The 15,859-nt window shown below is 43.2% G+C and overlaps 1 protein-coding gene across 2 annotated transcripts in view; it reads left to right on the forward strand.

The window, feature by feature from the left end:
• LOC143289931 (uncharacterized) overlaps positions 1–15,859 on the forward strand; it is a 75,786-nt gene that overhangs the window by 46,582 nt on the left and 13,345 nt on the right. For both annotated transcript variants that reach the window (XM_076599188.1, XM_076599189.1), the window contains exons 22-27: positions 800–899; positions 3,556–3,672; positions 4,830–4,973; positions 8,912–8,991; positions 10,822–11,083; positions 14,832–15,035. In XM_076599188.1, the coding sequence (XP_076455303.1) occupies positions 800–899; positions 3,556–3,672; positions 4,830–4,973; positions 8,912–8,991; positions 10,822–11,083; positions 14,832–15,035 (907 nt within the window). The remainder of the gene's footprint in view (positions 1–799; positions 900–3,555; positions 3,673–4,829; positions 4,974–8,911; positions 8,992–10,821; positions 11,084–14,831; positions 15,036–15,859) is intronic.

A 15,859-nucleotide genomic window follows, 5' to 3' on the forward strand; every position in this document is an offset into this window, starting at 1 on the left:
TACAGTCTGTGTCATTCTTTTTCTTTCATTTAACTCATTCTGCTCCATGTACCAATTAACTCCTACCATGATTACTTCCCCTGTGGACCAGGGATCAGTATCATACCAACACACTATTCTAATTTTGTTCATTCTTGCTTGGTACAGTTGGCATTCTAAACTAAACGGTTTACAGATTCCGGAAGCATTTGTTTGACTGATTAAATCAACAATTCTCCATTGATTTTTGCTACTTAAGCGAACCACCCTGTTTATGCTGCAGTGGTCTCATGTAGTGCTGTTTCAGGGGAGTTGTAGCAGGCATGTAGCTGTGGGGTAGTAGTAGTAGTAGTAGTAGTAGGCCTCCTTCGGTCATGGCTGACCATGGATAGAGTATATCCGACCTAATGTCTAACTGGGCTGTCTGCTTGGACCAAGCAGCGTCGCCTGTGACTGTAGAGACCGATGCGAGAGAGACAGTCTCTGTCGCAGCGATCACATGTGTAAGCTGATGCTGGTCTGTCGGCTGCCGTCCCTTTTCTGCGAGCTCGCTTTTCTGCTGCAGCAGCTGACAGTTTGTCCTCACCAATCCGTAGTTGATTCTTGAGAGTGCTTCTCCATCTGTTGCGGTCATCTGCAAGGCCCTCCCAGGATTCAGTGTTGATCTCAAGTGCCTTCATGTCACGTTTGCAAACGTCTTCGTATCTCAGCTGTGGGCGGCCGATGCTTCTCTGCCCCTTGACAAGCTCTCCATAAAGGATGTCTTTTGGGATGCGACCGTCTTCCTTTTTTATTTGATGGAAGTCTTTCTGATGTACAGAAAGACGGAGGCGGAGCTGAGTGGGAAGACGGTAGAGGCCAGTGACCTGCGTGACATGCTGGACGAGCGACAGAAGGAGCTGGAGGAGAGAGTCAAGGCTGTGAGTCACCTCTCCTCAATCTTCTTCTTCTTCTCCTACTCCTCCTCTTCTTCTTCTCTTTCTTCTTCTTCTTCTTCTTCTTCTTTTGCCCCTTCTCCTCCTCCTCCTCCCCTTCTTCTCTGTCTTCTTGTCCTCCTCTCATTCTTCCTCTTCTTCTACTTCCACTTCTTATTTTTGTCCTTCTTCTTCCTCCTCTTCTTCTTCTCCTCCTCCTCTCCTTCTTCTTCTAGTTGGTTTTTTATTTATTCATAACATGATGATAAAGACATGTACCTCATGATTAATTTATTTCAGCATGTATATCAATTCTGATACATTGGTCGTGAAGAGTGGGTGAGGGGTCAGATTGTGTATGAGTGTGTGTGAGTGTGTGTGTGTGTGTGTGTGTGTGTGTGTGTGTGTGTGTGTGTGTGTGTGTGTGTGTGTGTGTGTGTGTGTGTGTGTGTGTGTTCCTGTTTGAGGGCTGCAAATCTCACTTTAAATGGTATAGAGATCTACAAGTTGGGTTTTATGTGTATGGCAACATAACAGAGACGTGTTCATGTGCAGGTTTGACAATTGGAGCACACAATAATAGATGTGTACATGTTCAGGTACAACACATGGAGCACACGATAGCAGACACATGTTTACCTGTGTAGGTACAATACGTGGAACACACCATAACAGAGACATGTTTACCTGTGTAGGTACAACATGTGGAACACACCATAACAGAGACATGTTTACCTGTGTAGGTACAACATGTGGAACACACTATAGCAGAGACATGTTTACCTGTGTAGGTACAACACGTGGAACACACTATAGCAGAGACATGTTTACCTGTGTAGGTACAACATGTGGAACACACTATAGCAGAGACATGTTTACCTGTGTAGGTACAACACGTGGAACACACTATAGCAGAGACATGTTTACCTGTGTAGGTACAACATGTGGAGCACACAATAGCAGACACATGTTTATCTGTGTAGGTACAACACGTGGAACACACTATAGCAGAGACATGTTTACCTGTGTAGGTACAACATGTGGAACACACCATAACAGAGACATGTTTACCTGTGTAGGTACAACATGTGGAACACACCATAACAGAGACATGTTTACCTGTGTAGGTACAACATGTGGAACACACTATAGCAGACACATGTTTACCTGTGTAGGTACAAAACCTGGAACACACCATAACAGAGACATGTTTACCTGTGTAGGTACAACATGTGGAACACACCATAACAGAGACATGTTTACCTGTGTAGGTACAACATGTGGAACACACCATAACAGAGACATGTTTACCTGTGTAGGTACAACATGTGGAACACACCATAACAGAGACATGTTTACCTGTGTAGGTACAAAACCTGGAACACACCATAACAGAGACATGTTTACCTGTGTAGGTACAACATGTGGAACACACCATAACAGAGACATGTTTACCTGTGTAGGTACAACATGTGGAACACACCATAACAGAGACATGTTTACCTGTGTAGGTACAACATGTGGAACACACCATAAAAGAGACATGTTTACCTGTTTAGGTACAACACGTGGAACACACCATAACAGAGACATGTTTACCTGTGTAGGTACAACATGTGGAACACATTATAGCAGACACATGTTTACCTGTGTAGGTACAAAACCTGGAACACACCATAACTGAGACATGTTTACCTGTGTAGGTACAAAACCTGGAACACACCATAACTGAGACATGTTTACCTGTGTAGGTACAACATGTGGAACACACTATAGCAGGGACATGTTTACATGTGTAGGTACAAAACCTGGAACACACCATAACAGAGACATGTTTACCTGTGTAGGTACAACATGTGGAACACACCATAACAGAGACATGTTTACCTGTGTAGGTACAAAACCTGGAACACACCATAACTGAGACATGTTTACCTGTGTAGGTACAACATGTGGAACACACTATAGCAGGGACATGTTTACATGTGTAGGTACAAAACCTGGAACACACAATAACAGAGATCTGTCTACATGTGCAGGTACAACATGTGGAACACACTGTAGCAGACACATGTTTACCTGTGTAGGTACAAAACCTGGAACACACCATAACAGAGACATGTTTACCTGTGTAGGTACAAAACATGGAACACACCATAACTGAGACATGTTTACCTGTGTAGGTACAACATGTGGAACACACTATAGCAGGGACATGTTTACATGTGTAGGTACAAAACCTGGAACACACCATAACAGAGACATGTTTACCTGTGTAGGTACAACATGTGGAACACACTATAGCAGAGACATGTTTACCTGTGTAGGTACAAAACCTGGAAACACCATAACTGAGACATGTTTACCTGTGTAGGTACAAAACCTGGAACACACCATAACTGAGACATGTTTACCTGTGTAGGTACAAAACCTGGAACACACCATAACTGAGACATGTTTACCTGTGTAGGTACAACATGTGGAACACACTATAGCAGGGACATGTTTACATGTGTAGGTACAAAACCTGGAACACACCATAACTGAGACATGTTTACCTGTGTAGGTACAACATGTGGAACACACCATAACAGAGACATGTTTACCTGTGTAGGTACAAAACCTGGAACACACAGTAACAGAGATCTGTCTACATGTGCAGGTGAAACACCTGGAGCACACGATAACAGAGACGCAGGAGGAGATGAGTCAACGCATGCAGCGCGTTGACAGCACTCTCCACAAGTACGAAACGGAAATCGCCGAGAGAACAGCACAGGTCAGGCTGGGTTGTTTCTTCTTGCTTGCGTGGGTCATGTTGATTTCAGAAATTTGTTTGAAGCTTTGAAAATGATCTGCATGAGTGTACACACAGGCACACATGTACAAACATACGTCTGCACATGTAAATGCATACAGGCACATGAATACACGCATGCATGCATGTACGTGTGCAGGCATGCATGCACTCCCACATATACAAACACATATGTACACCCCCCTCCCCCCAACCCCTCCACAAACAGACATAGGAACTGTAAATGACAATCTTTCCATTTCACAAAACCTAATCTTATACAAAGTGGCTGCAACATTCCTGGAAATAGTCCAGTGTGTGACATAAAAGCAAAGGAGCGAGGACTTTCTGAGTGATTCAGATCTATCTGGTCACTACCTGTTCGTTAACAAAAGGCAGTTTTGTCACAGATTGTGTGCCTATCTTTATTTCATTGATTCAGTTCAGCATTCTGTTGTTCTGAGCCCAGGGGTCCAATTCATGAGGACTGCCTTGCTAACATCAGGCGTGAAGCAAAATGTCTGGACTTTGAACGTCAAAACTTTGCAGCAGCAAAGTCAGTTGTCATTGGCCAGGCAAAAAGGTCTGGCAACGAACAGCTGGACTTCTCACAAATAGTTCTCAGCGATGCCTTTTTTTTTTCTTTTTTTCTTTTTTGTCTTTAACTCTTTGGCTGCCATAGTTGACTTAAGTGGACAAGTCAGATCATTGCCATTGGCAATAGGTAATAATAACAACAGTGATGATAACAGCAACAACAAAACAATACTACTGATGATAAAAATGGTGAAAAAACAACAGTGGTGATAATGGATAATAATAGAACCATGGCCCTCCTTGCGGTGGCTGTGCAAATAGCTGAGATGATGATAATGATAGTAATAATGATAACAATTACAATCACAATAAAACACATAGAACCATGGCTCTCCTTGCGGTGGCTGTGCAGATAGCTGAGATGATGATAATGATAGTAATAATGATAACAATTACAATCACAATAAAACACATAAAACCATGGCTCTCCTTGCGGTGGCTGTGCAAATAGCTGAGATGTTGATAATGATAGTAATGAAGATAACAATTACAATCACAGTAAAACACATAAAACCATGTCTCTCCTTGCGGTGGCTGTGCAGATAGCTGACCTGGACGACCGGCTGAAGGAGACGCAGGCAGAGCTGATGGAGAAGAGCCGACAGCTGGGTCAGCAGCAACAGCTGTCACAGCGCCAGCAGATGGAGCTGCAGGCAGCCACTGCCAAAGTGGACGAGCTGGACAATGTGAGGGATCTGACTGATTGCTGGATGTTCTCATGTTGTCTGTTGTCATTTTGTGCTTGTTTGGTTGGTCGTTTGATGGGCGCAATAGCCGAGCGGTTAAAGCATTGCACTTTCAATCTGAGAGTTCTGGGTTTGAATCTCTGTAACCTCCCACCCGAAAATGGAGTATGGCTGCCTACATGGTGGGGTAAAAATGGTCATATGCATAAAAGCCCACTTGTTTACATACAGGTGAACGTGGGAGTTGCAGCCCATGGACGAAGAAGAAGAAGAATTTCGGTAACAGCGCCTGGTGAGTAAAGGGTGGAGTATTTTCTGATCTACCAGGTCAACATATGTGCAGACCTGCTCATGCCTGAACCCCCTTCATGTGTATACGCAAGCAGAGGATCAGATATGCACGTTAAAGATCCTGTGATCCATGTCGGCGTTGGGTGGGTTATGGAAACAAGAACATAGCCAGCATGCACACCTTCAAAAACTGAGTATGGCTGTCTGCATGGCAGGGAAAAACAGTTGTACACGTAAAAGTCCACTCATGTACATACGAGTGAACACAGGAATTGCAGCCCACGAACGAAGAAGAAGAAGTGATGTCGTCTGTTGTCATTTTGTTTTGTTTGGTTGATTGTTTTCTCAGGGGACGGGAGGGGGTGAGCCGGGGGGGAGGGATTCGTGGGGGTATTTTTGTTGTTGGTGTGTTTTTTTTTAGCATGGCAAAATGAGATAAGATGATGAACTGAGGTCCCGTGTGTAGCATGAATTTCGCACAAGAGAAACAAAAAGTGATACAATACAATAAAGTACAGTATAACAGAATACAATACGATTCAGTACAACGCAGTGCAATGCAGTATGATGAATGGAAGAATAAATTTCACACAGAGAAATATTATTGACAAAAAAGTAATGCAATGAAAATGATTACAGCACAGTTGATTGTGATACAAAACAATGCAATGCAATGCACTACAACAGCACAATACAATACAATTTATAATTAGAAATCAAATGGATAGGACAGATGCTGGGACTGTAGATGTAGTCATTGAGATTCTCCTTCATTGATTCCATCAAATGATTGTATGGTAGAGAATAGAAACAGCAACAGCTGTACTTATCCGTTTTATAGAATGAATTTATGATCTGTTAAACGAATAAGATGTCTAGTTTTTCAAGGAAAAAAACCCAACTAAGTCTGATTATGTGATTAAAGGGATACAGATCTTTCTTCATCAGTTTACACAGAATGAGTCCATCATAAAATGATTACTTATTTTTTTGTGTTGATTTTTTATAGAATCTGAATGATTTTGTAAAAACAAAATGGATCCATGTGATAGTTAACAGTCATTGTCAGCTTCTAAAAGTCTTTATGTCTTTGACTGTTCCTTTCATCTGTTTTTGTGACATTCACTTTCAGTTGTGTATCCAACATTTTTTTTTCTTTTCTGCAAACAGCGAGCTCAAAAAGACATTCAGAGTCTTCAGTATTTTTTGTTTGTAAGTTACATGCTTGGTTGGTGGAGTTTGTTTTCGTTGACTCATTTATTTATTTGGTATATGGGGGATCGTTGAAGCTCTTGGTTCATGGCTGAAGCAGTGAGGTCCTTGCTTAATTAAACTTGAAGCAAATGTCTCAGGCATTGCACTGTTGTGATGTGTTTTTTTGTATGCTGAGTTTTTGTGCAGTCATGCTTATGTGCTGGTTTGTTGTTCTGGTGTTGGAGGGGAAAGGTGTTTGATTTATTTCAGAACAAACAAATATGTTTAAGGGGGGTTTATGATGAGTTATTTCAGTTTTAATGTTGCTCATCTCATGGCAGATTTAGAAAGAATAAGACGTTTGATTTATTTCAGAGCAAACAAATATGTTTAAGGGGGGGTTATTATGAGTTATTTTAGTTTTAGTGTTGCTCATCTCATGGCAGATTTAGAAAGAAGAATCCAAGTCTTGGAAAGCAAGTGGTGTTATTGCAAGATACTCGGCTTGACATGCTGATCGTATCACCAACGAATGAGTGTGCCAAACCAAGCAGCTTACATAAAGATCATATGGTATAGCTGCGTCATAAGATCCAATGGCCTTGCTAAAGAAAAACGATCCTTCAAGGAACTGTTAGAGGAGGGGGGACAGGGAGAGGAAGACAGAAAAAAATGATGGACTGACAGCACTGCAGAATGGATGGGGAAAACCATTTTCAGAGACCCAGGTTTGACCCACGGTCGACAGAGCTATAGGAATCGGATGTTTGGTGCCCCAAACACTTTTCACAGAGTGAATGGAGAAGCTCTACAACTTGGGTTATCACAAAGATGCATCTTGATATATATATATGGTGATACTTTCTTCAGATTTTTCCAGGGTGACAGTTTGGCTGGAAGTGTCTGTCTTGTCTGTGTGAGGCTTTTTCATTTGATACGCAAAAAAAAAAGGAACTTCTACTCATGAATCTGCTTTTGGTTTAGGCAGAGATTTTGAACTGGAAAGGGCAGGGAATAATAATGCCAAATGGTGAGAAAATTCAGCATTCACTTTTTGGATTTAGTGGCCATTTTTCATGCTTTTTAAAGAGAACATGTTGTGGGTACTGGTGTGTGAGTTTGGTATTTTGGTTGGGGATTGTGTTTGTTGACATTTATAAACCGTGATGTGTGTTCAGAGTTCATCTCACACATTCAAGATTCTGGGCGCACAAAAGTATATTCACATGTACACAAACATATAAACACAAATGAAAAAACAATTAGCATGAAACAAGTCAACGTTTAATGAAGATGGACCAAACAGAAGATGATAGATAATCATCAGAATAGAATAAAAGTACTGAGATGCTTGCCATCTTGGTGTAGAAATCCTAAGGTGATAGAGATGTTTTGATGAAACAATATTTTTGTTATAATCAAGAAATCATGTGTTTTGCTTCCCAATCTGTATTAACAGTTCTTAGCTGTTATGATTAAATCAACTTCTTATCTAGATTAGAGTCTTGGAAAATGCCTTTCTTCTTAATTCTTAAGCAGCATGTCTTTTTCATCATGTTACAATGTTCTCCTTTTAGAATTGTTTCATTTGCTGTGTGTGTGTGTAGTCATACAACCTGGTAGTGGAAGCAAACAAGTGCATGCAACAATTAAGCATCCCTTCCGTTATTTGATAACAACTTTGCAAAGATCAGAACGGGAAATATAACTTATAAACCCTTCAAAAACTGTACTTGGGGGCCCTTAAATTCTGAGGGAGAGAGAGCACCAGTGTATGCCTGATATGGCTGCAGTTCCATCCACTGTGGATTTCTCAGATATCTGAGCACTGGCAGTGAACCAGCATCTCCTGCTGCAAGTGATCCAGAGACACCAGTCATAGTTTGGTGGTGTTCTTAATCATAGTGGGGAAACCTCGCAATCCAGTGACTTTCTACAGCCCATGAAGGATGAAGTTAAAGAACTGGAAGAAGACCAGATAACAAAACACACTGTGAAATAGGAAATAATGGCAGTGAATAGAATACCTCTTCAATATTATTCTTTGCACATTAAGCTCAGAGATCCAAAAAGGATGCAAGAGAGGTCACAAATGTATGCTAGAAATGAGCGGTCAGCTCCACTCAGGCAAACCAGAACAGACCCAGGGAAAATGTTGTGTATAGTAGCCTTTACTAGGATTTCCGAAGAGATTCTATCCACCACTGGTTGACCAAAATAATCAATTAATTAATAACTTTGTCCAACACAGTAGCTAAGCAGTGGAGGGAAACAAGTCCAGGTAACAGCTAAACAACCCTTGTGTTGTGTATATATGAAAACATATGTTTCCTCTTATTTGTTCTCCTCCTTGATATTGTATTTTATGACTTTCTTGAGGACTTCAAATAGCTGCGATTGAGAAATGGAGAAAGAGTGATGAGTGGTGACGAACATGTGGTGTACCTGTGCAGACCAACGCTCGACAGAAGCAGCGTCTGGAGGAGCAGAGGAAGGAGATTGTGGACATCACCCAGGACATGAGACTTACCAGGTAACCGATCATCGCTTTGTGCTCTTCACTGTGTGTGTTTGTGTTTGAGCACTTGTGTGAGAGTTATAGATATCGCCCAAGATATGAGACTACCGGATAAACGATCACTGTTTGGTGCTCTTCATTCTGTGTGTACTTTTGTGACAGTTGAGGGTATTGCCCTAGTCAGGAGATTTACCAGGTAAACGATCATTGTTTTGTGCTCTTCATTCTGTGTGTACTTTTGTGACATGTTTGTGACAGTTGTGGGTATTGTGGGTATAGTCAGGAGATTTACCAGGTAAACGATCACTGTTTGGTGCTCTTCATTCTGTGTGTACTTTTGTGACATGTTTGTGACAGTTGAGGGTATTGCCCTAGACAGGAGATTTACCAGGTAAACGATCATCGTTTTGTGCTCTTCATTCTGTGTGAGTTCTTTTTGAACATGTTTGTGGCAGTTGTGGTTATTGTCCCAAGATATGAGATTTACCAGGTAAACGATCACTGTTTTGTGCTCTTCATTCTGTGTGTACTTTTGTGACATGTTTGTGACAGTTGAGGGTATTGCCCTAGACAGGAGATTTACCAGGTAAACGATCATCGTTTTGTGCTCTTCATTCTGTGTGAGTTCTTTTTGAACATGTTTGTGGCAGTTGTGGGTATTGCTTTAGATATGGTAAGCACTCATCATTTTCTGCTCTTTTATGAGACTTACCATGTAACCAATCATTGTTTTGTGCTCTTCGCTGTGTGGGTGTTTTTTGTTTGAGCATGTTTGTAGGAGTTGTGGATATCGCCCAAGATATGAGATTTGTCATGTGAGCGATCATCGTGTTATGCTCTTCGCTGTGTGGGTGTTTTTGTTTGAGCATGTTTGTAGGAGTTGTGGATATCGCCCAAGATATGAGATTTGTCATGTGAGCGATCATCGTGTTATGCTCTTCGCTGTGTGGGTGTTTTTGTTTGAGCATGTTTGTAGGAGTTGTGGTTATCGCCCAAGATATGGGATTTTTCATGTGAGCGATCATCGTGTTATGCTCTTCGCTGTGTGGGTGTTTTTGTTTGAGCATGTTTGTAGGAGTTGTGGTTATCGCCCAAGATATGGGATTTTTCATGTGAGCGATCATCGTGTTATGCTCTTCGCTGTGTGGGTGTTTTTGTTTGAGCATGTTTGTAGGAGTTGTGGATATCGCCCAAGATATGAGATTTACCAGGTAATTGATCATTGTTTTGTGCTTTTTGCTCTGTTTGTGGTGTTTGACTGATAACATTTAAATGTGAAACTTAATACTTGAACAAAATGTCTACCATCACCAGTATGTGAGACGGCACTTTAGACAAAATTCCTCCTCCTTCTGTTGTGTTTTGAGCATGTTTGTGAGAGTTGTCTATGTGTATGAAAGTCATAAACAGATCATGTCAGTGGATTCTGAAGAAAGAGTAAGAAGCCATCAAAGTACTTGTTGACAGTTTTGTTCTTTTTGCTTTGTGTGTGTTGAGTTTTAGCATGTGTGTGCTCATTGTTTTGTGCTTTTCACTGTGTTATGTTTGAGCATGTATGAGAGTTGTCTATGTGCATGAAAGTTATAGTCAGATCAGTGAATTGTAAAGTGAATTATAAAAAGAAAAGAGTAAGAAACTATCAAAATGCCAGTTGTTTACATTTTTTTTAATTGCAAAGGGGAGGATGATTTCACTTCACTTTTAGCTTCTCTACACTTCACATTATTTTTTTGTGTGTGTGTTAGTGAGCTTGTGTAAGTGTATATGTGGGTCTGTATCCATGTGTTCTCTGTGTCTGACTGACGTGCTTTTGTAAAGCGCTGTAACCTTCAACCTGTCACCCAGGGAGCAGCACCAGACGGAGCACATGGAGTTCCTCAGCGTGCGGCGGGACCTGGCGGCCTCTCGGCGGGAGGTGGAGCGCCTGTGTCGGGAGCTGGAGGAGCGGGAGGCGGCCCAGTGCAGCAAGGACCAGGACACAGCCCGCCTTTCGGAGGAGCTGGGCTCCAGCCAGGCCCGTGCCGCCCAGTCGGAAGCCAGGCTGGTTGCCCGCGAGAAGCAGCACGAGAGGGACCTGGCCGAGCTGAGGGACAAGTACCAGGGGGAGGTGGGTGTCAGTTCTCTTTGATTCTTGATGGGTATTGAATGAAGAAAGTCTCTGTGCTTGAAAGACTTGGATATTGAAGCCTTGAAGTTCCAGAGGGAAGTGAGTGTTAGTTCTCTTTGATTCTTGATGGGTATTGAATGAAGAAAGTCTCTGTGCTTGGAAGACTTGGATATTGAAGCCTTGAAGTTCCAGGGGGAAGTGAGTGTCAGTTCTCTTTGATTCTTGACAGGTATTGAATGAAGAAAGTCTCTGTGCTTGGAAGACTTGGATATTGAAGCCTTGAAGTTCCAGGGGGAAGTGAGTGTTAGTTCTCTTTGATTCTTGATTGGTATTGAATGAAGAAAGTCTCTGTGCTTGAAAGACTTGGATATTGAAGCCTTGAAGTTCCAGGGGGAAGTGAGTGTTAGTTCTCTTTGATTCTTGATGGGTATTGAATGAAGAAAGTCTCTGTGCTTGAAAGACTTGGATATTGAAGCCTTGAAGTTCCAGGGGGAGGTGAGTGTCAGTTCTCTTTGATTCTTGACAGGTATTGAATGAAGAAAGTCTCTGTGCTTGAAAGACTTGGATATTGAAGCCTTGAAGTTCCAGGGGGAGGTGAGTGTCAGTTCTCTTTGATTCTTGATGGGTACTGAATGAAGAAAGTCTCTGTGCTTGAAAGACTTGGATATTGAAGCCTTGAAGTTCCAGAGGGAAGTGAGTGTTAGTTCTCTTTGATTCTTGATGGGTATTGAATGAAGAAAGTCTCTGTGCTTGAAAGACTTGGATATTGAAGCCTTGAAGTTCCAGAGGGAAGTGAGTGTTAGTTCTCTTTGATTCTTGATGGGTATTGAATGAAGAAAGTCTCTGTGCTTGAAAGACTTGGATATTGAAGCCTTGAAGTTCCAGAGAGAAGTGAGATGTGGTGGCCATGGTTGTTTTTGTTGGCATCGGTTGTTCTCTTTTTGTTTATTGAGACATCTTGCTGTAGCGCATATTCTTGAAGCTCTATGTGCTTTACAATAGCACTAGAAACATTCACTCAAACATCCCCAATCTCGCTGTAGCGCATATTCTTGAAGCTCTGTGCGCATTACAATAGCACTAGAAACATTCACTCAGACATCCCCACACAAACATATGCATTTTATTTGAAACAGGTAAGAGAGAGGGATTAAAACAAAAGAGATCATGTCATTGAATAAATCAAGAAATGAATCAGAAAAAAAAGAAAAAAAAAGTAAAACGAAATATTGAAGAAAGTCCCTACGCTTAAAAGACGTGGATATTTATTTGAAGCCTTAAAGTACCTGGGGAAGGGAGGTAACTGGTTGTTGGTGTCAGTTCTCTTTGATTCTTGATTCGTATTGAAGACAGTTCTTTGTGCTAGGAAGACTTGGATATTGAAGTCTTAAAGTACCAGGGGGAGGTAACTGGTTGTTGGTGTCAGTTCTCCCTTAGCTTCTGGATACATTTTGAAGAAAGTTTCTATGCTAGATAGCCTTGAATATTGACGTTTTACATGGGGGGTGGGGGGAGATGAAATGTATCTCAGTTTTCCTGCCATTCCCAAGGCCCTCTCATTCATCAGGAAGTTTTCAAACAGTTTTCACTGATTGACTCCTACGTTGCCTGGCTATGTGTCAATCAGGTGGAGTCTTTTAGACTGGTCCCCGGAGAGAGTTTAAAACTATGTTCACTGATTGACCCCTACATTACCTGGCTGTGTGTTCACTGACCCCCTACTTTGTCTGGCTGTGTGTTCACTGATTGACCCCAACATTCTCTGGCTGTGTTCACTGACCTCTACGTTGTCTGGCTGTGTGTTCACTGATTGACCCCTACGTTGTCTGGCTGTGTGTTCACTGATTGACCCCTACGTTGTCTGGCTGTGTGTTCACTGACCTCTACGTTGTCTGGCTGTGTGTTCACTGACCCCTGCGTTGTCTGGCTGTGTGTTCACTGATTGACCCCAACATTCTCTGGCTGTGTTCACTGACCTCTACGTTGTCTGGCTGTGTGTTCACTGACCTCTACGTTGTCTGGCTGTGTGTTCACTGACCTCTACGTTGTCTGGCTGTGTGTTCACTGACCCCTACGTTGTCTGGCTGTGTGTTCACTGATTGACCCCTACGTTGTCTGGCTGTGTGTTCACTGACCCCTACGTTGTCTGGCTGTGTGTTCACTGACCTCTACGTTGTCTGGCTGTGTGTTCACTGATTGACCCCTACGTTGTCTGGCTGTGTGTTCACTGACCCCTACGTTGTCTGGCTGTGTGTTCACTGATTGACCCCTACGTTGTCTGGCTGTGTGTTCACTGATTGACCCCAACGTTGTCTGGCTGTGTGTTCACTGATTGACCCCAACGTTGTCTGGCTGTGTGTTCACTGATTGACCCCAACGTTGTCTGGCTGTGTGTTCACTGATTGACCCCTACGTTGTCTGGCTGTGTGTTCACTGACCCCTACGTTGTCTGGCTGTGTGTTCACTGATTGACCCCAACGTTGTCTGGCTGTGTTCACTGACCTCTACGTTGTCTGGCTGTGTGTTCACTGATTGACCCCTACGTTGTCTGGCTGTGTGTTCACTGATTGACCCCTACGTTGTCTGGCTGTGTGTTCACTGATTGACCCCAACGTTGTCTGGCTGTGTGTTCACTGATTGACCCCAACGTTGTCTGGCTGTGTTCACTGACCTCTACGTTGTCTGACTATGTGTTCACTGATTGACCCCAGCATTCTCTGGCTGTGTTCACTGACCTCTACATTGTCTGGCTGTGAGTTCACTGATTGACCCCTACGTTGTCTGGCTGTGTGTTCACTGATCCCTATGTTGTCTGGCTGTGTGTTCACTGATTGACCCCTACGTTGTTTGGCTGTGTGTTCACTGATCCCTATGTTGTCTGGCTGTGTGTTCACTGATTGACCCCTACGTTGTCTGGCTGTGTGTTCACTGATCCCTATGTTGTCTGGCTGTGTGTTCACTGATTGACCCCTACGTTGTCTGGCTGTGTGTTCACTGATCCCTATGTTGTCTGGCTGTGTGTTCACTGATTGACCCCTGCGTTGTCTGGCTGTGTGTTCACTGACCCCTACGTTGTCTGGCTGTGTGTTCACTGATTGACCCCTACGTTGTCTGGCTGTGTGTTCACTGATTGACCCCTACGTTGTCTGGCTGTGTGTTCACTGATTGACCCCTACGTTGTCTGGCTGTGTGTTCACTGATTGACCCCTACGTTGTTTGGCTGTGTGTTCACTGATTGACCCCAACGTTGTCTGGCTGTGTGTTCACTGATTGACCCCTACGTTGTCTGGCTGTGTGTTCACTGATTGACCCCTACGTTGTTTGGCTGTGTGTTCACTGATTGACCCCTACGTTGTTTGGCTGTGTGTTCACTGATTGACCCCTACGTTGTTTGGCTGTGTGTTCACTGATTGACCCCAACGTTGTCTGGCTGTGTGTTCACTGACCCCTACGTTGTCTGGCTGTGTGTTCACTGATTGACCCCAACGTTGTCTGGCTGTGTGTTCACTGACCTCTACGTTGTCTGGCTGTGTGTTCACTGATTGACCCCAACGTTGTCTGGCTGTGTGTTCACTGACCCCTACGTTGTCTGGCTGTGTGTTCACTGATTGACCCCAACGTTGTCTGGCTGTGTGTTCACTGATTGACCCCAACGTAGTCTGGCTGTGTGTTCACTGATTGACCCCAACGTTGTCTGGCTGTGTGTTCACTGATTGACCCCTACGTTGTCTGGCTGTGTGTCAATCAGGTGGACTGTCTCCGGCGGTCCCGGGAGGAGGTGGTGGAGCAGCAGGTGCAGACTGTGGGCAAGCTGAAGGACCAGATGTCGGAGAACGAGCTTGTGTACCGTGAGCGCCTCGACTCTGCTCGCTGTGAGCTGGAGGCCCTGCAGAACGAGCTGTCACTCCGCCGGGACCTAGTTCGCAACGCCAATGACACCATCTGCAAGAAGGTGAGTCAGTCGGTCCATCCTGTCCCTTGGGGGGTTAGTGTTGGGGCAAATCTTGTCGCAGTGTTCACACACATACACTGGCATTGTGCAGTCCTGACCACTGCCTCTCTCCTCTGCTGAGCTCCGGCACTGCCAGCTGGATTGAGTGCTGTTAGGTCGCTTTCTGTTGAAGTAATGCGAGTTCTCTGTTCAGGGAGGGAGACTGAGGGGAGGACAGAAAAAAGAAAAAAGAAAATCATTTGCAGAGACTTGTGTTTTGACACGCGACCGTCCGTCCAGGAGGAATCTGGTGAACAGTTCTTTTGCGCAGCATCCCAGTGACTCTTCATAGACTGGCGGGAGAAGAAGAGGGTGAGAGTTTCAGGTTCAGTTCCAGTTTCAAGGAGGTGTTCGTTCGTTCTTTAGTTTAACGTCTTTTCACTGTAAGTGATATTAGACGAGGGAAGGAAAAAAAATCGAGTGGGGGTACGCATACGAGTAAGTGAAAGTGTGTGTGTGTGTGTGTGAAAATTATTGATTTAAGTTTTGTTTAAAAAATAAACAAAAAATCATAACAATGTAACACATTTCTAATGAAAAACTAACAACTTTTATAGCGAATCAGCTGGACTATTTAACAAGGAGTTGAAAAAGTCATACATTAGCAATGGACTGCTGAAGATCTTCAACACTGAAGATGATTTCAGTTCAGGGATTTGAGACTTTAACATATCGCAAGTTGGTATATGATCGGTTGTTATGTGAGCACCACAGATGCAAGAAACATTACTGACATATTTTGTCCTAAAACAATTCATTTTCCATCTGCAGATTAGAGAAATGAT

The sequence above is a fragment of the Babylonia areolata genome, chromosome 14 (genome assembly GCF_041734735.1).
Source record: "Babylonia areolata isolate BAREFJ2019XMU chromosome 14, ASM4173473v1, whole genome shotgun sequence".
Taxonomy (NCBI): domain Eukaryota; kingdom Metazoa; phylum Mollusca; class Gastropoda; order Neogastropoda; family Buccinidae; genus Babylonia; species Babylonia areolata.